At 36.7% G+C, this 20,356-nt stretch overlaps 9 protein-coding genes and 1 non-coding gene across 10 annotated transcripts; 6 read left to right on the top strand and 4 right to left on the bottom strand.

Moving 5' to 3' along the window:
• Positions 1-331: 331 nt before the first annotated feature.
• Positions 332-1,639, top strand: WRS1 (tryptophan--tRNA ligase WRS1; the record flags this gene model as incomplete). The annotated part of the gene is made up of 1 exon (XM_003675802.1): positions 332-1,639. The coding sequence occupies one exon, from the start codon at positions 332-334 to the stop codon at positions 1,637-1,639; it is 1,308 nt and encodes a 435-aa protein (XP_003675850.1).
• Positions 1,640-2,181: 542 nt separating this feature from the next.
• On the top strand, positions 2,182-5,280 carry SDD3 (Sdd3p; the record flags this gene model as incomplete). The annotated part of the gene is made up of 1 exon (XM_003675801.1): positions 2,182-5,280. The coding sequence occupies one exon, from the start codon at positions 2,182-2,184 to the stop codon at positions 5,278-5,280; it is 3,099 nt and encodes a 1,032-aa protein (XP_003675849.1).
• Positions 5,281-5,442: 162 nt separating this feature from the next.
• Positions 5,443-8,793, bottom strand: PKH2 (serine/threonine protein kinase PKH2; the record flags this gene model as incomplete). Its single annotated transcript, XM_003675800.1, has 1 exon — positions 5,443-8,793. The coding sequence occupies one exon, from the start codon at positions 8,791-8,793 to the stop codon at positions 5,443-5,445; it is 3,351 nt and encodes a 1,116-aa protein (XP_003675848.1).
• Positions 8,794-9,501: 708 nt separating this feature from the next.
• Positions 9,502-10,167, top strand: NCAS0C04930 (uncharacterized protein; the record flags this gene model as incomplete). The annotated part of the gene is made up of 1 exon (XM_003675799.1): positions 9,502-10,167. One exon carries the CDS (start codon positions 9,502-9,504, stop codon positions 10,165-10,167), a length of 666 nt encoding a protein of 221 aa, XP_003675847.1.
• A 138-nt stretch (positions 10,168-10,305) lies between these two features.
• IZH4 (Izh4p) lies at positions 10,306-11,286 on the top strand (the record flags this gene model as incomplete). Its single annotated transcript, XM_003675798.1, has 1 exon — positions 10,306-11,286. One exon carries the CDS (start codon positions 10,306-10,308, stop codon positions 11,284-11,286), a length of 981 nt encoding a protein of 326 aa, XP_003675846.1.
• On the bottom strand, positions 11,287-13,479 carry HMI1 (ATP-dependent 3'-5' DNA helicase; the record flags this gene model as incomplete). The annotated part of the gene is made up of 1 exon (XM_003675797.1): positions 11,287-13,479. The coding sequence occupies one exon, from the start codon at positions 13,477-13,479 to the stop codon at positions 11,287-11,289; it is 2,193 nt and encodes a 730-aa protein (XP_003675845.1).
• A 307-nt stretch (positions 13,480-13,786) lies between these two features.
• CBF5 (pseudouridine synthase CBF5) lies at positions 13,787-15,214 on the top strand (the record flags this gene model as incomplete). Its single annotated transcript, XM_003675796.1, has 1 exon — positions 13,787-15,214. One exon carries the CDS (start codon positions 13,787-13,789, stop codon positions 15,212-15,214), a length of 1,428 nt encoding a protein of 475 aa, XP_003675844.1.
• A 724-nt stretch (positions 15,215-15,938) lies between these two features.
• NCAS0Ctrna2I lies at positions 15,939-16,012 on the top strand. The gene has a single exon. It is a non-coding gene; the product is annotated as a tRNA-Ile (tRNA).
• A 249-nt stretch (positions 16,013-16,261) lies between these two features.
• NCAS0C04890 (uncharacterized protein) lies at positions 16,262-17,365 on the bottom strand (the record flags this gene model as incomplete). The annotated part of the gene is made up of 1 exon (XM_003675795.1): positions 16,262-17,365. The coding sequence occupies one exon, from the start codon at positions 17,363-17,365 to the stop codon at positions 16,262-16,264; it is 1,104 nt and encodes a 367-aa protein (XP_003675843.1).
• Positions 17,366-17,640: 275 nt separating this feature from the next.
• On the bottom strand, positions 17,641-20,331 carry RFX1 (Rfx1p; the record flags this gene model as incomplete). Its single annotated transcript, XM_003675794.1, has 1 exon — positions 17,641-20,331. The coding sequence occupies one exon, from the start codon at positions 20,329-20,331 to the stop codon at positions 17,641-17,643; it is 2,691 nt and encodes an 896-aa protein (XP_003675842.1).
• Positions 20,332-20,356: the final 25 nt, after the last annotated feature.

The raw sequence follows: 20,356 nt of genomic DNA, 5'->3' as shown, positions 1-20,356 counted from the left end.
TTCTGAACGCTACATGATAAGAGCAGTTGGTGGCAAAGTGGGCAACAACTCCTAGGAAAGAAATAACCTTATGAGGGGGGAGGAACTATCATAGGGTAAATATATTAGTAACTAAACTGAATTTTAAAGAGGAAAGACCTTCCCAACTTTTTCCTCCGCCAATGACTCATATTTTATATCCTTATAGACTGGATTATAGCTCAGCGCCTAAATAAATATTCTGTCACTTTCGCCTCGATGACTGAAAAATTTTCGAATGAAAAGAGACAGTCAACAACGATAACTAGAAGAACAAGATAACAACAGCAACTGTAAAACTCATAACCACAATATGTCTGCAGAACAAACCAAAGTGGAACAAGTTACAGAAGGTGTCGCCAAGTTGGATACCAGCGCTCCAGCCGCATCTAAAGAACAAGTTGTCACCCCATGGGACGTGGAAGGTGCCGTTGATGAAACTGGTAAGGCTCAAGTGATTGACTATGAGAAGCTAATTAAACAGTTCGGTACCAAGGCTGTCAATGAAGAGACATTGGAAAGATTTGAAAGGGTTACCGGTCATAAACCTCATCATTTCTTAAGAAAAGGTTATTTCTTTAGTGAGCGTGATTTTACTAAGATTTTAGATCTTTATGAACAAGGGAAGCAATTCTTCTTGTACACTGGTAGAGGTCCATCCAGTGACTCCATGCATATGGGTCACATGATTCCATTCGTCTTTACCAAGTGGTTGCAAGATGTGTTTGATTGTCCCTTAGTCATTGAATTGACTGATGATGAAAAATTCCTTTTCAAACATAAATTAAGTATCAATGATGTGAAGAAATTTGCCAATGATAACGCAAAGGATATTATTGCCGTCGGGTTCAACCCAGAAAACACTTTCATCTTCTCCGATTTACAATACATGGGTGGTGGATTTTATGAAACCGTTGTACGTGTTTCCAGACAAATTACAGGATCCACCGCAAAGGCAGTCTTTGGGTTTACTGATTCAGACTGTATCGGTAAATTCCATTTTGCCTCCATTCAAATTGCTTCAGCCTTCCCAAATTCTTTCCCTGATGTTCTAGGGTTGCCAGACAAGACACAATGTTTAATTCCATGTGCCATTGACCAAGATCCATATTTCAGAGTATGTAGAGATGTAGCAGAGAAATTAAAATTTGCTAAACCTGCTCTATTACATTCTAAATTCTTCCCTGCCTTGCAAGGCTCTACCACTAAGATGTCTGCCTCAGATGATACTAGTGCCATCTTCATGACCGATACCCCTAAGCAAATCCAGAAGAAGATTAATAAGTATGCCTTCAGTGGTGGTCAAGTCACCATTGAACAACACAGAGAATTGGGTGGTAATCCTGATGTGGATGTGGCGTTCCAATATTTGTCCTTCTTTAAAGATGATGATGAATTCTTGAAGGAGACCTACGATAAGTATAAATCTGGTGAGTTACTTTCTGGTGAGATGAAGAAACTATGTATAGATGTGCTACAAGCGTTCGTGAAGGACTTCCAAGAACGTAGGGCACAAGTGGACGACGCATTGATGGAAAAGTTCATGAAGCCTCATAAGCTGGTCTGGGGACAGAAGGAAAGATTGGTCCCTGCTAAGCCAAAGGAAACGAAGAAGAAATAGACTAATTTAAAAGTATCATAATGTAATTACTTATAATATTAAAACCTAACTTTAGCGTCATCGCTTGCTCATTACCCGCAAAACTTCTCTGTGTTGAAAATTTTGTTTAAAAGCATCGAACTGTGCAAATTTAAAACGTTCTCTTTCACAATCCAATTGACAAACTTTAAAGATAATACCACGGACAATTGCTATTGCCATTCAGAGGAATGTCACTATTAATTTTCTTTTTAGAGAGATTACTATGATGATACAAATACATTTCAGACGTTAGACTTCCGAGAAGCATGTTAATTCATTCTTCCAGGAAGATAGTTGTAAAAGATAGCTGATTGTATCTCTTCTATTTGTACTTTCTTGATAACTTGTATTGTTATATAAACTTCCTCATATATAGCTAAGATTGTTGTGAGTATTTTCTTTTCTCTTCCTTGGTTAGAATATTTTAACGCCCAAAAACTTTAAGGAAAGTAAATAATTTAGCAGAAAGAATATTCCACTTGAAGATCATCGCAAATAGAGCAGTACAGAACGTCGTATCAATGGTGTTCAATAAACTAATTTCATTCCAATTGGAGTATGCACCTCAATATCATCTAACCAAATACATTTCTCCCAGAACTGGGCTTCAATTGGTTCATGTAGATCATAAATCATCGCCACTGGTACAAGGCTACTTCGCAGTCGGTACAGAATGCCCCAATGACTCTGGTGTGCCTCACACTTTGGAACATTTGATCTTTATGGGATCAAAGCAGCATCCTTACAAGGGTTTACTGGACACGGTGGGTAACCTATGTATGTCATCTACTAATGCATGGACCGCCACTGATCAAACTGTTTACACTTTGACTAGTGCTGGTTGGAAGGGTTTCTCTAAGATACTACCTGCTTATTTAAATCATATCTTGTTCCCAACTTTAACTGATGACGCTTGTACCACTGAGGTCTATCATGTGGACCCAGAGGACTTAAGTGATAAAGGTGTTGTATTTAGTGAAATGGAAGCCATTGAATCTCAAAGTTGGTTCGTTACTATGTTGGAAAAGCAAAGATTGATGTTCCCTCGAGGGAGTGGATATAGGTCTGAGACAGGTGGATTGACAAATAATTTAAGAGACTTGACCAACGAAGAAATTAAAGAATTTCACAAGGCTAATTATTCTTCTGATAACCTATGTTTAATTATTTGTGGAAACGTTCCTGAGTCAGAATTATTAGAAATTGTACAAAATTGGGATAATTCATTGCCTGATAAGGATTTGACAAGGAAGAAGAGACCTTTCTTAGATAGCGTTGACTTCCAGATTCCCAAAAATAGAGCTGAACTGGTTGAATCAACAGTAGAATTCCCAGAATTAGATGAATCGCAAGGTGAAATTTTATTGTCTTGGATTGGTGAATCGTACCTGTCATTCAGGGATGATTTAGCTGTATCTATGTTACTAGATTATTTTACAGAAAGTGCATTGGCACCATTTACAAAGCAATTGGTTGAAATTGATGATCCATTGGCCAATTCGACAGATTATTGGACAGATGATTTTATGAGAACAATTATTAACTTGGGTATTCATGGTGTTCCTACCGAAAAATTAACTGAAACCAAAAACAAAGTCCTTGATATTTTGAAAAACCATGAGATTGATTTAAAGAGAATAAGACAAGTAGTCGATAATGGTAAGTGGGAGTACGTGTTAAGATGTGAAAAGAACGGTGACAGTACCCTATCACAAGCCGCAATAACCGACTTTTTGTATGGTAATCCAGATGGTTCCTCATTAGAGGCCTCAACAAAGGATTTATCCGATTTTGATGACTTATCCAATTGGACAATAACACAATGGAAAGAGTTAGTTGATCGTATCTTTGTTTCTAATAAGCCTGTAATTGTAGTTGGTAAACCAAGCTCAGATTTATATGGACGTTTAGAAGCAGAAAAGGATCAGTTGATTAAAGATAGAGAAAGCCAATACGGTAAGGAAGGTACTGCAAAATTACATGATTTACTAGAGTCGGCTCAAGATCATAATAATAAACCAATTCCAGAGTCTTTATTACATGAATTTAATATCGAAAATCCTGAAAAGACTGTTGACTTTATTTCTACGTTAGGAATTACAACTCTAGATAATTATGAATTTAATAATCTATCAAATGACTTGACTAAGCATGTTTTAAAGTCCAAACCTGATGGATTCCCATTATTCATGCACCTCGAACACTTCCCTTCTCAATTTATTGAATTGCATTGTTTACTGAACTCGACTTGCATCAAAGACACTTCATTATTACCATATTATCATATATTTGATGGATTGTTCTCTATGCCAATGAAGAGTGATACAGATGAGAAGATTATATCCTTTGAAGAAGTTGTCGCAAAATTGAAGTCAGAAACTGTCGATACTCAAATAACATTAGGACTAAACGCATCCTGTCCTGAATTGGTTGATTTCAGGATTAGATGTAAGTCAAGTGATTACTTTAAAGCTGTCAATTGGATTAAACATTGCTTGTTTGACATGATTTTTGACGAAAAGCGTGTCAGTGTCCTATTAGAAAACTACCTCAATTCCATCGTCGAATTGAAAAGAGAAGGTGATATTATGTTAGATTCATTAAAAAGTAGAAACATTTACACCGAAAGATCCTTCAAGAAATCTGCTGATCCACTATATGTTGAGGGGATTCTTGAAGAAGTTTTAGCTGACATTGAGAATGGTGATTTCAAATCTAAGGTATTACCTAGATTGGAAACAATGAGAACTCAATTAAGAGAAAACTTTAACAAATTTCATATTTTAATATTTGGTGATATTTCCAAGATCTCAACTAATGTTTATACTCCATGGCAAAATCTAGTTGAACAATTCGGAGTTATTCCCGCTAATTATGAGGTCAAAATCCCACCTGCTCCAAGACCACTAAATTCTATTTCTTCCCTTTGCCAAAAGCCAGCAGAACGTGCATATATTATTACTACACCCGCTTCTGATTCTGCTTATATGACTACTCTTACTTCGATTCCTTTTGATCTGGATTACAATGATTCTAAATACCCAGCTGTCTCTTTAGCCTCAGAATATCTACAATGTGTTGAAGGTCCATTCTGGAAAGGTATCAGAGGTTCAGGGTTGGCATATGGTGCCAATATGATTAAAATGACAGAAATAAATTCATGGGGTTTCAACATTTACCGTGGTACAGATATCATTAAGTGTTATCAAGCAGGTAAACAAATTGTTGAAGACTATGCTAATGGTATTGAAAAGTTTGACCCACAATTAATTCAAGGTGCATTAAACAGTATTATTAATAGACTTGCAACAGTTGAGAATGGTTATTTTGCAGCAGGTATTGCCAAATACGTTGATGATTTCTTGTACAAGAGGGGACCAAACTTTAACAAAAAGTTTTTGGAAAGACTGGCAAAGGTTACCGCGGATGACATGCAAAAGGTAATGAAAGAGTATTTGGTAAATTTATTCAACCCAGAGAAAAGTATTGTTTTCATCAGTTGTCATCCAACTAAGCTGAACTCAGTGCAAGAGTTTTTAGAGGCAGAAGGTTTTACAGTTGAAGTTGAAGAGTTGGAAGAAGATGAAGAAGATGAAGAAGATGAAGATGAAGAGAATTAATAAAATGTACCTTATAGTTGAATTAGTTTTACTTGAGAAACATGATCTAAATATAGTGTACCAACGTATACGGGCCTTTCATAGGAAATTTGTATGATAAAATATTAATTAAATTGTAAAGTATTGTTAAAACTATGAATATTATGTTAATTGTTTATAACGTCAGTGCTTATTTGGCCTAAACTCTTGCTCACTTATATTTAGTAAACGGGAGCCACTAGAGCTTACTGTTCTTCTGGAAATATTAGACTTTGATGATGATGATGTTTCCGTGTTAGTCTTTTCAATAGAGTAATTACTACTATCGCTCAAACCTAGCCCAAAAATGGCCTTTGCCGCATTGTTTGGTAACCCATTGACCAAATTTCCAGAAGATGGAACTGGAGTGACACCATGCTTTTTCCCTGTTTTCTCTCTTGAACTGACAAAAGCATTAAAGATACGACTTGTTCTATTAGTGTTATTCTTCAATGTTTTGGAAAAAGAATTTTTCCGCAATTCAGGTGTCGAAGGAGATGATTTACTTGAAGGTGTCGAAGGACTGTTATCTGTGAAGACATCATTCTTGGTCACTATTGGATTTAAGAATCTGGGAGGTTTCGGAGAAAGTATATTTGCTGATTGTGAACTTTTACATTGATCATTTTGTAAATCTGGTTCGAAATGGGGTTCACTCTTCTTAGATTTATGTTTCAATTTATTTTCAAACCCAAGTTTAATACACTGGCTAAACATGTTAAACCATAAAGAATGATCGTTATTTTCACTTCCAAGAATGAATGATCTATAGGGAGTGTGAATAACTATCAAGTTATTACTTGTAGTAGTAGCCCCACTAGTAGTTGAAGGTGGAGGAAGAACTTCCTTAATTTCACAGCCAATCTCGCATAACTTTATTTCGCATGAGAGATCATAAAGTAGGTTGGTATCAGCATTTACTGTCCTCCTCTTTACAAATATTAGACAGCGGCCAAAACTAGTTAAAATTATTAGTCTCTTATAACATCTATCTTGTGGAGTTGTCTCTGTTTGAGTGCCCAATCTTGAATGTTGAAATAATTTTTTAAATTTTCCTGTGAATGCTGAATTTTCATTATTCATATTAGGAGCGTTAGTTTGTTCTCCCTTAGGGGGCTGTTCTTCTTCAACGGGTGCTAAATTAAAATTGTTTGTTAGTAGTGCAGAGATATCACCAGTGGGGATCATATAGTCGTCTGCTATCAGATCTGGATCAAAACTATGATGTTCGTAAAAGTTACTCTCTGGAGTTAAATTAATACTATCATCATTTCTAAACCCTGTCGCACCGCCTCTAACAACTTGAGATAAAAGGGTAGTTTTCTGAATACCAAGTGTTTGCGGTAGTACTAGGTTGGCATGAAATTTGTGAAGACGTTTCTCAAAAAGTTCATTGTCCATGACTGCAATTGTAAATTCGTCTGTCAACATTACATGTTCATCGATGCTTTCCAAATAGAATGACCACTGAATATCGGTCTTGTTAAGAAACTGTTGATATATGTCTGCACGAGGTTTCGGTGTTGCAGGCGGTGTGATAATCGGTAGTGCCGGTGAAGATGCGGATGCAGAAACAGTTCTTTGAGGTGATTTTTTGGCGCCATTTAAGTTTGGAGTGCTTTCTCTTGATTTATTGATACTATCAGTATGTTGTGAACTTACGGATTCCGTGTGCTGTTCTGGGTTAGGAGTTCTAGGTTGATGGATGGTTGCGTTTTGTGAGGATTTGCCACCTGACGACGATGTCAAATTAACTTTTGTTGTAGATGCAGATTTTGGAGATTTCTTATGTGCAAAAAGGGAAGTATTTTTGGTTAATGCTGCAGATGCTGCCAACGCAGCACCACTTGGTGCTCGTTGCTTTAAATTTTTTTTCCTTTGATTAATGCCCTTTCTTGCATTTTCTAAGATCTCTCTAGTTCTTTCGTCAGGCACTTTTTTGGGACCCTTTTTCAATTGAGGCGTTAGAGAATGAGATGATGAGTCTGTGTTTACCCTCGTCACCAACGGTGATGTTGCCGATGAAGGTCTAGGAATTGTCTTCTTGGGTAAACTACTTACTATTCTTTTTGGAAGTGGAATATCCTTTAGTTGTGGAACTGCTTGCATCGATTTAGCATTAATCTTATATGGTTGGATTTCAGGTGCAGGGTCATTCCAAATTGATGAATCTTGAAAATTCTTACTTCTAAAAAAATGATGTTTTTCAATTGCCTCTATGGTAAGTCTTTGTTCTGGAGCCTTGATCAGGATTCTCTTCACTAAATCTCTTACCACTGTAGGAAAACCTGCAGTGAATGCATATTGGACTTTCATAACTTTTTGGAAAGTTAGATATTCATTGGTAGCTTTGAATGGTGGTTTCCCTGCTATCATTTGAAATACAATACATCCAAATGCCCAAATATCCGAACGAGCATCTGTATAATTGTCATTAAGTAGTTCAGGAGAAACATATTCTGCAGTCCCCACAAAAGATTTTGATCTGGTAAGTAGGTCATATGATGTTCCTGGAGGCTTGTTATCTAATATCTTGGCTGTACCAAAATCTGTTATTTTAACTTTCATATCTTTATCCAGTAAAATATTTTCAGGTTTAATATCTCTGTGGATAATACCTTTTGAATGCATAAATTTTATGGCGTCAATGATTTGTGCACCATAATAACAGCAACATTCTTCATTAAGAGAACCAAATTTCTTCATAAGGGAAAGAAGATCACCATTGGGGGCGTACTCTAATAGGAAATATAAGCTGGCTTCATCTTGAAAAGTAAAAAACAATCTAATTATGCTTCTTGAATTATTCAATCTTTGTAGTGCTAATTTCTCAATGTTAACATATTTCACTTTCTTCTGACGTATCAAATATTCCTTATTCAATACTTTTACAGCGTATTTCTTTCCAGAATCATTCGATGTGGCTAACATTACTGTGGAATAAGCACCATCACCTAACATTTCACCAAATTTAAAATCTTTGATTCCCTTTTTAACTACATGCCTCATTTTCTGTCCAGTTTCTGGATTAATGGATTCTTGTATAATCTTGGCCGCACCTCTTTCTGCCCATTCGTCTTTTCTTTTCTTGAAACTTGCATCCATTGATAATCCATTCATTGTTGTATTATCTTGACTTCCAAGTGATGCTTGATCGTCATTGTCATCAGTTTCATCAATCGTCTCATCCAGGAGATTAGTGTCGTTGTCATTAGTATTATTATTAGTATTATCGTCATTATCATCATTATTATTATGTTTCGCCCCCATCTCAATGAAATTATTAGTATCGGTAAGGGCCTTTTGAACAGGAGTTGTGGATCTCCCCAATAGCATCTCTGCCACGTTCCTATTGGAGACACTTCTCTGCGGGCTCAACTGATTTCTTGCTCTACCCCTTGATTGTTGTCTACCCTTCCTTTCCAATTGTGTGTTCAAGTTGTCCTCATCAGTAGGGAGAAGCGGTCTTGTTGAACTGTCATGTGTAAGTATCATTGCTTCCCGTATTTGTATTATAAGTGCATGTATATTATATTAATGTACAATCTGTCAGAACTACTTCTTGTCTACTTTGTTTGACAATGAATGTGTAGATAGATAGTTTCGGAGTTCGTCAATGAGAGTGAAACTCCTGTGTGGTGCAGACTAGAAATGGTAAAATGTATGCTATGGGACAGTATTTGGGTGAATAGATAGATACTCTTCCAGGAAGTGTATTTGATTCTATTCTATTTCCTTCAATGAATGACTAGCTAGGGTGTTCGGTAGTGAATGTAGTAGTTACTTGCCATTGTCATAGTGATATAAGGATTGATCGACTATTTCTTTACCAGGGCGGGGAGTCTCGCCGTGGGGAGCGATGTTCAATGCCAGTAAGTAAAGTGGATGGGGAAGATGAAGACAAGTTGACCATTATTGCACTAGGATTAGGGTATAAACTAAAGTCAGTAATTTGTACCTTCTTGAAGGTGGCAACAGTTTTTTTGTATCATCTGGAAAATTTATGGTGGTTGTGTGTTGGATGCTTTGTGGTTTTTTTGGTGTCGTTAGTTAATTGAAATTTGGTTTTATGGTAATAAAGAAATGGAACTCCGTATAACATTCTGATGTTATTGATAAGACAAGCTAAGAGCCCAAGATTTTCGATAACTACACATACTCTACATGAGAGGATATACATTATAAGGAAAGAAGGGGAAAATCATGATCAATGTGAGTAGTATAAGTAACAGTTTCCGGAGGGGACACAATTTGAATAGAGACTTTGGGATATTCGAAGTGGATATCAGAAGTTTTCTGGTGAATGAAAAGAATAAACTGGATTATTATTGCTACGGATGCGATTTGTACGAAGAGCATGGAGAGAACGGGAAGACATGCGTATTAATTGAAAAGAGACGTTCTCTGTGTCGTCTGAGGAAGAATAACAGAGTTGTTTCCTTCAACCTCACGAACGAGACAAGAGAGGCATTGTTAGCACTAGCGGAAACAATGCTTGTGGCTAAGCAGCAGACACCAATTCAAAAATATGTTCCTCGAACCCGGCTAACAAGGTTCTTCCAATTCTTCGTCCGATTTGGTAGTAAGATCAAGGGAAGGCTTGCCATGAACAAGAGGAAAGGGACACAGGCTGAGGGCCTACCACCATGGCAACTGTCCCCCCTGTTGAGCGGGCCAGTGCTAGCACACCACCCACTGAACCAGTCACCGCTCTTGAAGAGCAGTGCCAGTTCCTCTTCTGGCATGAGCATCAGTGTCAGTGTCAACTGGACTGTATCCACCGTGAGCGAAACAGACGACAGCGACAGCGCTCAACAAGGAAAACACGCCAAAATTGCACAGCGACACAACAATGGCTCAACAATTTAACTCTCGAGGCCAAGACCACTACGTACAGTATATAAAAGCAGATCAATGTAATAACCCCTGTTTTGTAATAAGCACAAATGTCTTTGCCAGCTTGCTTAGTCGATTTAGATCTATATTTGCGTATTGATACTTTAGATAATGGCTACGCTCACTAGTACAACCAAGAAACAAACAGCCACGGAGATTCAAGATGCTGACAAGTTGACACCATTCAACGCGCCAAAATATAGTGTAACTTTCCCTAGGCGACCTAAGGTCCTTCCAATCCTGAAAGAGCTTCCGCAATGGCAGAAACAATATTCAAATAGCAAGATCATTAATGGGTACGTCAGAGAAACAAATTCTCTCATAAAATGCCTTCATACAGTAACCTATTGGAATAATCAAACTGTAAATATAATTCTCAATACAGTTTTTTCCACAGTCTATTTTACCTTACTCTTATTTTTCACAGACCTTTATTTGATTCCCTCTTCCCCAGCAACAACTATGTCAGACTACATTATGGTTAATTTTTACCTCTTCGGAGCCTTCCAATATTTTGCTCTAAACTCCATTTTTTACCTCTTGGAATCCCATTCCCTCGCCAAATGCCACTTATGGTTCAAATTGAGCCATTTAGCCTTTATTAATTATATTTCAACATCCATTATTACCCAATTATACTACACATTTTTCGATAACGTCTTTTATTTTAAATTCCTCACCATTTCGACCTTATTAATTTCTTCTATCTTTGCAATATTCACACTATCAGAACAATTTTTAAGGAAAAATAGAAGTCAAAGAAATATGGTTTCCATTACCTTCATTGTATCTTTACTCATCCTACCTACAGCATCGTTGATGTTCAAATTTAACACATTTAGGATACTAAGAAGAGTGGAGGGGAAAGCCATACTATTAGAGCTCTCTCTATATCTCTTCAGTATGACCTTGAAGGCAGTTCAAGTTCCAGAAAGATTTTCGGAGAATTTTGACTTCATTGGGAACTCAGAAAATATTTATCACATCTGTATCATTCTAGGTTCCCTTCTCCATTTCAAAATGCTTTTGAACTCTTATTTCTTCATGCATTCGGGACTTGATGCCTCCAACTTAGTAACTTTTAATGTGTAATTACAATAGATATTTACATAGTTTAAATGTTGGTCGAAGATATGTCATAAACGTTCTTTTACCTAAACCGAATTTCCCGCCAATTTTATTATACCTTATTATATTGGAATTGAACAATCGTGAAGGATTAGCATGTATTCTTTTCATATCGAGATTATAATAATTCCAAAACGGTTCATTGTTCAATAATGGAGACATACTTTTATTAGTAGGTTCTCCAAGCCTTCCATGTTTAGTGTTTAATAAATATAACAAATTTCTAGCCCTCGTCATACCAACATACAGAGATTTATCCTCTATCGGGTAACTGAGCCCCATGGGACCACCGGCTAAATATACAATAGGAAACTCTAACCCTTTGGATGAGTGAATCGTAGATAATTTGACCGATCCCAAACTCCCATCATCTAATTCACTTTCCAATTTGGCCCTGTGGAATATTAAACTTTGATCAAAATACGTCTCCAGGAACCACTCGACAAATATAGGATGATCCTGCGGTTGATTTGATTTGGACAATTTCATAATCTTAAACATTTCCCCTAAATTCTTTTTGAAAATTTCCATATCTTTGGTTGTTTGAAATTTTAAAGGATCGTAGTCTAAATCATTGATTATGGAAACTATCTCCTTCAGTAAAATACTTGGTTCGTCTAAATCGCATATCTTACCGTCTTTAATCAAGGGCTTTAACAAAGAAGTATAATTTTCCACCTTCTTCTTATTAGATACAGTAGATGGCCATTCTTCTTTGGAAACGCACGAAATGTACTCCCATAATGAGCATTTCCTTGCATTGCATGCTGAATACAACATTTGAATGGATTTGTTCCCTATTCCCTTTATAGCACTCAAAGTGACAATGACATTGAAATCACTTTGCCACTTATATTCCAGCTTTTCCATTCTATCCTCTGCATGCTCCCCCTTGAATGATAATAAGGCAACTTTCAACAGATCTATAATAAATTGAATCCTCGTATCACTCAACCAATCCGGTTGCACCGTCAATTTCTCAAAAGGAATTCCATACGAGGTAAGATGTTCAGATATGGTTTGAATATGCTTGTTTGTCCTTGAAAGTATGGCAATGTCGGAAAATTTAGCAGAAGAACAAACAGATTGTGTAATGTTATCTACGAGAAATTCTAATTCATCTAATGGATCAACGAATTCGTGTATTTGGGGGGCAACACCAGATGGCTTCTTTAAGACCAAATCTTCAGCTGTTGAATGTCCCTGATGATGGTTTGACAGAATTCTGTTGGCGGAATTTATTATTTCTGGTGTGCATCGAAAGTTATCATAAAGGTGGAGAGTCTGTGAATTGGTCAGGTGAAGCTTATCAAGAGCAGTTATTACTTCTGAATTATCCCCTAGAAATCCATAAATACTCTGATTCGTATCACCAAACATTATCAATTGTTTTTCGGATGAAACCTTTTGTATAATCGGCAGTAACGATGGATATAGATCTTGATACTCATCAATTAAGATCACTTTGTATTTCGATTTCAACGCCTGGGTGAACGATTCCTCCGAAATTTCATTCTCGATGGTCGAGGGGGTGGCAATTCTAGATAAGTACTCAGTGGCTCTGAGAATCAAATCATCATTCGTTAAGACTTTACCGTTGTTCATAATAGTGACTAGCTTTTCAATGACTTCATCTTGCTTTTTGGTGCTTTTATTATTTTTAGAGATAGCATTCTTGCTCTTAAATTCATTCAAGGCAGCTTGTAATTCTCTCGTTAGTCCATTGCTATTCAATCTTCTATTTTGCCAAAAATCTGTCGGTAATAATTTTAACAGACCTCTCCAACCATTTTCTTCAATAATAGTAATTAATCCCTCATTTTCTACAACAACTCGATTGGCTAAACCATGAATTGTATACACACCGATTTGTTCCACTAACTCTTTCAATATGGCGGGAGGATGTTCTTCTACATTATTCAACTCAAAGATCGATAACAGATTATCAATAATATTATCCACAGCTTTATTGGTCAATGATAAGACCAACACCTCGTTGGGTCGAAGTTGTCCCGATTGGATCAAATAATGAATCTTGTGCAATAGAGTAAGGGTCTTTCCTGAACCAGGACCAGCGATTATCTTTAAAGTGGAGGATGCATTATAAGGGAAGTCTATTACTTTCCATTGAGACGGCGTTAATTTATAATTTTCCATAACTTTTCAATATATATCCCTACGTACTTGCTTCCCACGGGCACATCTTCAACTTGCTAGTGGTCTTCAGAGATATATATAGTTATCCCAACACAATTGTGACACAGCACAGCACCTCTATCATTTGTTAATCATTATATTCAATACTGTCCAAAACCGTTACCCGCCCAACAATATTTTTTTTGGAAAAATTTTCATCTCGATGAGAAGTGAAAAATTATTATTATGGCTATTAAACTCACTAGTACTGATATAGTACAACTACTCACTTCCAGTCACAGAAATTCATCCATAGAAGACTCTAGAAATGTCTAAAGACTTTGTTATTACCCCAGAAGCCACTGGTGCCTCCGCCAACACATCTGAATGGCCATTGCTTTTGAAAGATTACGATAAGTTGCTAGTAAGAAGTGGACATTATACTCCAATCCCTACCGGTGCTTCCCCATTAAAGAGAGACTTGAAATCATACATCAGTTCCGGTGTTATTAACTTAGATAAACCATCCAACCCATCTTCTCATGAAGTTGTCGCTTGGATTAAGCGTATCTTGCGTTGTGAAAAGACTGGTCATTCCGGTACTTTAGATCCAAAAGTTACTGGTTGTTTAATCGTTTGTGTTGATAGAGCTACTAGATTGGTTAAGTCCCAACAAGGTGCCGGTAAGGAGTACGTGTGTATCGTCAGATTACATGATGCCTTAAAAGACGAAAAAGATTTAGGCCGTTCTCTAGAAAACTTAACTGGTGCCCTATTCCAAAGACCACCTTTAATTTCTGCTGTTAAGCGTCAATTACGTGTTCGTACTATTTATGATTCCAACTTGATTGAATTCGATAATAAGAGAAATTTGGGTGTATTTTGGGCTTCTTGTGAAGCTGGTACTTATATGAGAACTTTATGTGTTCATATGGGTATGCTTCTAGGTGTTGGTGGTCATATGCAAGAACTTCGTCGTGTTAGATCAGGTGCTTTGTCTGAAAATGATAACATGGTTACTCTACATGATGTTATGGATGCCCAATGGGTTTACGATAATACTAGAGATGAATCTTATTTAAGAAAAATCATTCAACCTTTAGAAACTTTGTTGGTCGGTTACAAGAGAATTGTCGTCAAGGATTCTGCTGTCAATGCTGTCTGTTATGGTGCCAAATTGATGATTCCAGGTTTATTACGTTATGAAGAAGGTATTGAGCTATACGATGAAGTCGTTTTAATTACTACTAAGGGTGAAGCTATTGCTGTCGCAATTGCTCAAATGTCAACTGTTGATTTAGCAACCTGTGACCATGGTGTCGTTGCTACCGTCAAGAGATGTATTATGGAAAGAGATTTGTATCCAAGAAGATGGGGGTTGGGACCAGTCGCACAAAAGAAGAAACAAATGAAGGCTGATGGTAAATTAGATAAGTATGGTCGTACTAATGAAAACACTCCAGAAGATTGGAAAAAGAACTATAAATCTCTAGAATCTACTCCAGCTACTACTGAAACTTCTGAATCAGCTCCATTGATTAAGGAACTTGAAGTTAAGAAGGAAGAAGAAAAGGAAGAAAAGGAAGAGACCAAGAAGGAAGATGAAGAAAAGAAGGAGAAGAAAGAGAAGAAGGAAAAGAAGGAAAAGAAAGAAAAGAAGGAGAAAAAGGAAAAGAAGGAAAAGAAGGAAAAGAAGAGAAAGGCTGATGATGAAGGTGAAACTGAGGAAAAGAAGAAGAAGAAATCCAAGAAATGATCGGAATTGCATTCTCAAAAATTCGAGTATATTAGTGTTTATTGTATATCTATTTTTTAGCAAACTAAGAATAAAATAAGAAAAAAAAAGTCAAAGCTGGAGTGGAGTTTTTTTCACTTACTCTGGTGGAACTGGGGGCGTCCAGCTTGGTCCCTGATATCTGGTAGTTAAAGACTTAATAGCATATTTTATAAGCTTCTATTCTCCAATCTTTCAAAGACTCAAAGATTATAAAATGAGACTCTTAGTGTTTGAAGAGGCCTTAAATCTCTGTATTGCAACCAATTTAGGGCAAAAAAATTTGATTTTATGTTTATTTACAATCTTTTTGTCAAATTAATATTTAAACAAATTTAATTTTCAAGAAATAACAAATGTTTTGAAATTCTTACAAAACATTCTCTTGAAAGAACCCTAAAATCTTTTATTTTATTCTCTAAAACATGATATTTCATTTATTGAAATTATTCTTTTCAAAATTAGGTTCCAAGTTTCCTTGCCTAAAGAATTAGTGTTTCAAAAAGTTTTCAAATATTATTAATAGTGGCATTATTTTTGAAATTACATACAATTTTTCTTTTTTCTAGTTAAGGTAACCCAACAAAAATCTTTTGCATACTATGAATCATATAAAGTCTACCAAACATAGAGATAAAGTTTGAGGCAAATGGCTCTGATTATCATTTATGTAAATCTCCGAAAACCGTAAATATCAATAAAAAAAGATCTCTTGGCCCAGTTGGTTAAGGCACGGTGCTAATAACGCCGGGATCAGCGGTTCGATCCCGCTAGAGATCATCTTTTTTTTTTTTGCCCATGCTATTGTTAAATTAACTACACAATCAAACGTGTCCCATGGGGACTAGCAAAGGCGCCGAAGGTTTCTCGAATTGATATGATTGACCTAAAAAGCAATCCAGAACAAGATAATAATGTTTTCCAACTTTCGCTTCTGTGAAGGCTACTATCAACATTTATTTCTTAATTAAACATTCATCTATAGATTATATAACATGAATTAATCCAAATAATAATTCATTATGCAGCTTAGAAATTATTAGAGATTGCTTCCCTTTGAGCAGGAGTCAAATTTATAGGATAATCAACCTTGTACTTGATAAGTAAATCACCTCTTTGACCTGGTTTCTTTGTAATCGGCATACCTTGTCCTGGATATGTTGTAGTTTCACTTGGTTGAACAGGTTGCCCTCTTGATAATGGTAGATTTTTCCCATCTATTGTCTGTATTGTTTTGGAAAAGCCGAGTAACGATTCCTTGAACGTTAGAGGAAGTGTATATATTAAATTATCATCTTCTCTTTTGAAATGAGGGTGTGGTTTTTCACTAATTATAAATTGAAGTGTTTTCCTACCACCTGTTTTAGGATTATAATCACCTTTACTCTTATAAGTGATCTTAGTTCCTGCCTTCCAACCTGGTTTTAATTGAATATCAATTTGTGTCTTTTCATGCTTACCATCTGGACCTTTCCTACCAACTTTAAATGATTTTTTCTTACCCACAAACAAATCCTCTAGACTAACAGGTAAGTGCACTTCATCTGTTTTTTCTTCCTGCTGTTCTGGAGATGGGCTACGGTATCCTCCAGGCATACCTCCACTAGAGAATCCACCGGGCATACCTCCGCTAGAAAATCCGCCTGGCATACCCCCAGTACTGGAGAACCCACTTGGGAACCCCCCTGAACTCGATCCACCTCCAGGAAATCCTGAACTAGAAAACCTTATGTTGCTACCAGATGGGAATCCACCAAAACCTGCATCGCCACCAAGTCCTGATCCACCACCAAAGAATTGTGAAAATATATTAAATGCATCTTCATTACTAAATGCATGAGCCCCACCGGCACCACCGGGGAATCCACCTTGGAATGAGGCACCTCCATCACTTGTAGGTATAGCCCCACCATTTCTGGCAGCTTCCAACCCGTATTGGTCATAAATCTCTCTCTTTTGAGGATCGTTTAAAATTTCAAATGCTTCTGAAATTTCCTTGAATTTTTCCGTATCACCTGTGGGTTTATCTGGATGGTATTTTAAAGCAGCCTTTCTGTAACCCTTTTTCAATTCTTGCTCGTTAGCTGTTGGTTGCACATTCAGCAAGTCGTAAAGTTTAGTTTCCTTAACCATTGTTTTCTTTAATTCTGTATATTATCTGAGCTTGACTCAGTTATGAATGATTTGCTCCTAAATATCCTACAAAGAAACTAATAATAAAAGATATGAATCTTGGTAAGTGAGTTCTTTTATAAATGACCGATCAGGCTATTTTTTTTTTATTGTTTTTCAAAATGTGTCCCCCCTAAAACTTTCCAGTTTGTTCGCGAATATTCTAGAAAAATTTCGGAGTTCGAAAAATATATCATTAAAGTCGTTTGTATTTAATTTAGTTAATGGAAAAAGATCTATGTAGTAGTGTCCTTAATGAACTTACTCACGTCAAGTGAGTAGTGTAATAATTGTACAGTGATGTTATGGACGAACAACCATGGTAACAAATTATCTGCTGATTTTAAACTGATATCTCCGACTACTGTATTTGTAAACCTGACAAAACAATCGACAACAACGTTTCCTGAAGCGTTTAGTTTGCCTTCATCCGAAATAAATTGTAGCAATGCCTCCATAAATCCTATCATTGAGTTAGGCACAGCTTTCTCTTTATTGTCTGTGTCTGTGTCAGTGGTGGTGGGGGTGCCCTCTTGACGATATTCATCTTTTAAGAACATTGGGATATTTACCTGCATGAAATCTTTAATCAATTTCATTACTTGTTGATGTCTTTCATTGCTGACCATGTCAAGAATATCATGTAAATTGATAATATTTTGCCAATCCTTTTTCATTCCTTCTTTAAATGAAGGGAAACTATTTTCGAAACTTTGAATAAATTTAAACAGTTTGATTAATTTCTTAATCAAATTTGAAAATTTCTTTGCAATCTTCAATTTTTTCTCAACTACTGGTAGAGGTAAATCAATACTAGCCTTTGAAACATAATCACAATAATCCTTTGCAAATAGATCTAATTTGAAAAGTATGGAATCATTCATTGGTTTATTATTAATCACTAAATTGGAAAAGAATTTGATTAATTCAATGTGTGTTATTAAGTCACATTGATAAATCCAATCATACAATTCTTCTGAGATGAATAAAGAATACATTTGTGGAGATATTGAACCTGAACTGAAAAGAAACAAATTTTTCTGTAATGATTCAAATTTCATAAATTTAATATTCTCAAAAATGGTTTTACAGTGCACATAATAAAGAGATTCTAACGATGATACAATATCCTTATCGGTGGTTAAATTCAATTTATCTCTTGGAATTGGGGGAAGTTTTAAAGCTTCATGTTCTGTATTAGCAAGATCATCATTCATAAACATTTTATGGTACAAATCATCAAGGAAGGGAATTTCATTATAACTGTCATCCGCTGATGATGATCGGGAACGTTCATTCTTTTTTATATAATCCACTCTCCGTCTCTTAATAGGACTACTATTGCCGGACTCAAAGCCGTTGTTGTTACGCTTCAATGTGTCATTTGCCGTTTCCTTGGCAGAATCTGAGTTTGTCGTCGTCGCCGTCGTCGTCATTGCGCCTTGTTGTTCTTGATTTTCTGGATCAATCAATTTCACATCAAGTTGTTCACTATTCTCTCTCTTAATAGGTGATATTTCGTCGTTATCATCGTTATCAGTATCATTAGGATTGAAATCATCTGAATTAATTAATCTTAGCCCACAATAATGATATTTGGATTGTCCCCTCATCCCTAATCTTCTTGTTGTCAAATCAGGGAATACAGTTCTAATTAATTTGCCCAATGATGCCTGAGATAATGGTTTCAAATTATTTTGAGCACAAGACGATGCATATTGAGCGAAAATTCTCCCCCTTGGTACAAAACTGTCATGCTTGGATTCACAGTTCTTCATCAACCATAACAAAGCATAAACTTGTCTTTCCCGTTCTCTATTCTGTTCTGCCTTTTGTAAAGAAGCTTTCGAATTTGTTTGAGCATCCATGTTTAGTACTGCTATTTCTGCATTTCTTACAATGGATGCGTATTCTGAAATTGGGTTATTCAAATACTTTTCAGCTATAGATTTAGCAAGAATTTCTTGTGTATTTCTCCTTGTTGGTGGTGAAACGGAAGATCTTGATGAGGTCGGAGGGGGAGGAGGACTATTCTTTTCTTGAACATTTTGTGATTTAGCAGTTTTCTTGCCTGCTGTGGGTGGATTTTGGAGAGAGTTAAATCTTTTAGCCTTTTCGTTGCTGGTATTGGCTTTTCCATTTACCTGTGCTGTTGTTGTAGATGTTGCTGATGGTGTTGGTTGGTATGCAAATGATGGGATGGATGATTGGGTTCTCTCCAACCTTGCTTGAGCCAATAAGGGCAATAAACCCAAATTAGAAAGAGAGGGTGATGCTGAGGGTGTAGGTGTATTCATTAGTATATTAACTGGAGAATTAGTTCGCAAAAGCCTTGGGTGCTGTTGCTGTTGCTGCTGCTGCTGCGGTTGTTGATGATGGTGATGGAAATTCGGTAGTGGGACATGATTTGTAGCGCTTGCGGCAGCAGATGCAATGGCTGGTAAGATTGGTCTCAAATGTTGATATTGCATCTGATCAATTTGTCTCTGTATGGGTATTCTTTCGTAATCGTTCCTTGTAATGGGGTGTCCATCCGTTGGGCCACTGTGTGATGGATGCTGTTGTGCTTGGCCATAATGATACTCGTGGAGACGCATTGTGCTATTGTTATTATTGTTAGTGTTGTTGTTGTTGGTAATATTGGTTGTTCCCTGGTATGATTGTAGTGGAGTATGTTGTTGTGGTAAAGGGCCCATTTGATTTGCTTGCGGAAGAGCAGCCAGTAAGGGAGGCCCATTCACCATATGCTGTCCACTGGGCGCCTGTAACAAATGGTATATGGAAGAAGTCGACCTTTGATATGATGGGTTCATCAGTTGTTGATTGGCGGATGTGGACGCATTGGCATGGGCATGGGCATTGGCCGTGGCAGCAGTAGTAGCGGCAGCTGCAGCTGCAGCAGACGTTTCGTGTTTATTCTCCGGCATGGTAGGATGCACCGGTTAGCTTTAT

The sequence above is a fragment of the Naumovozyma castellii genome, chromosome 3 (assembly GCF_000237345.1).
Source record: "Naumovozyma castellii chromosome 3, complete genome".
Taxonomy (NCBI): domain Eukaryota; kingdom Fungi; phylum Ascomycota; class Saccharomycetes; order Saccharomycetales; family Saccharomycetaceae; genus Naumovozyma; species Naumovozyma castellii.
The sequence above is the reverse complement of the archived record's forward strand: the minus strand, read 5'-3'. Positions and strand labels throughout refer to the sequence as shown.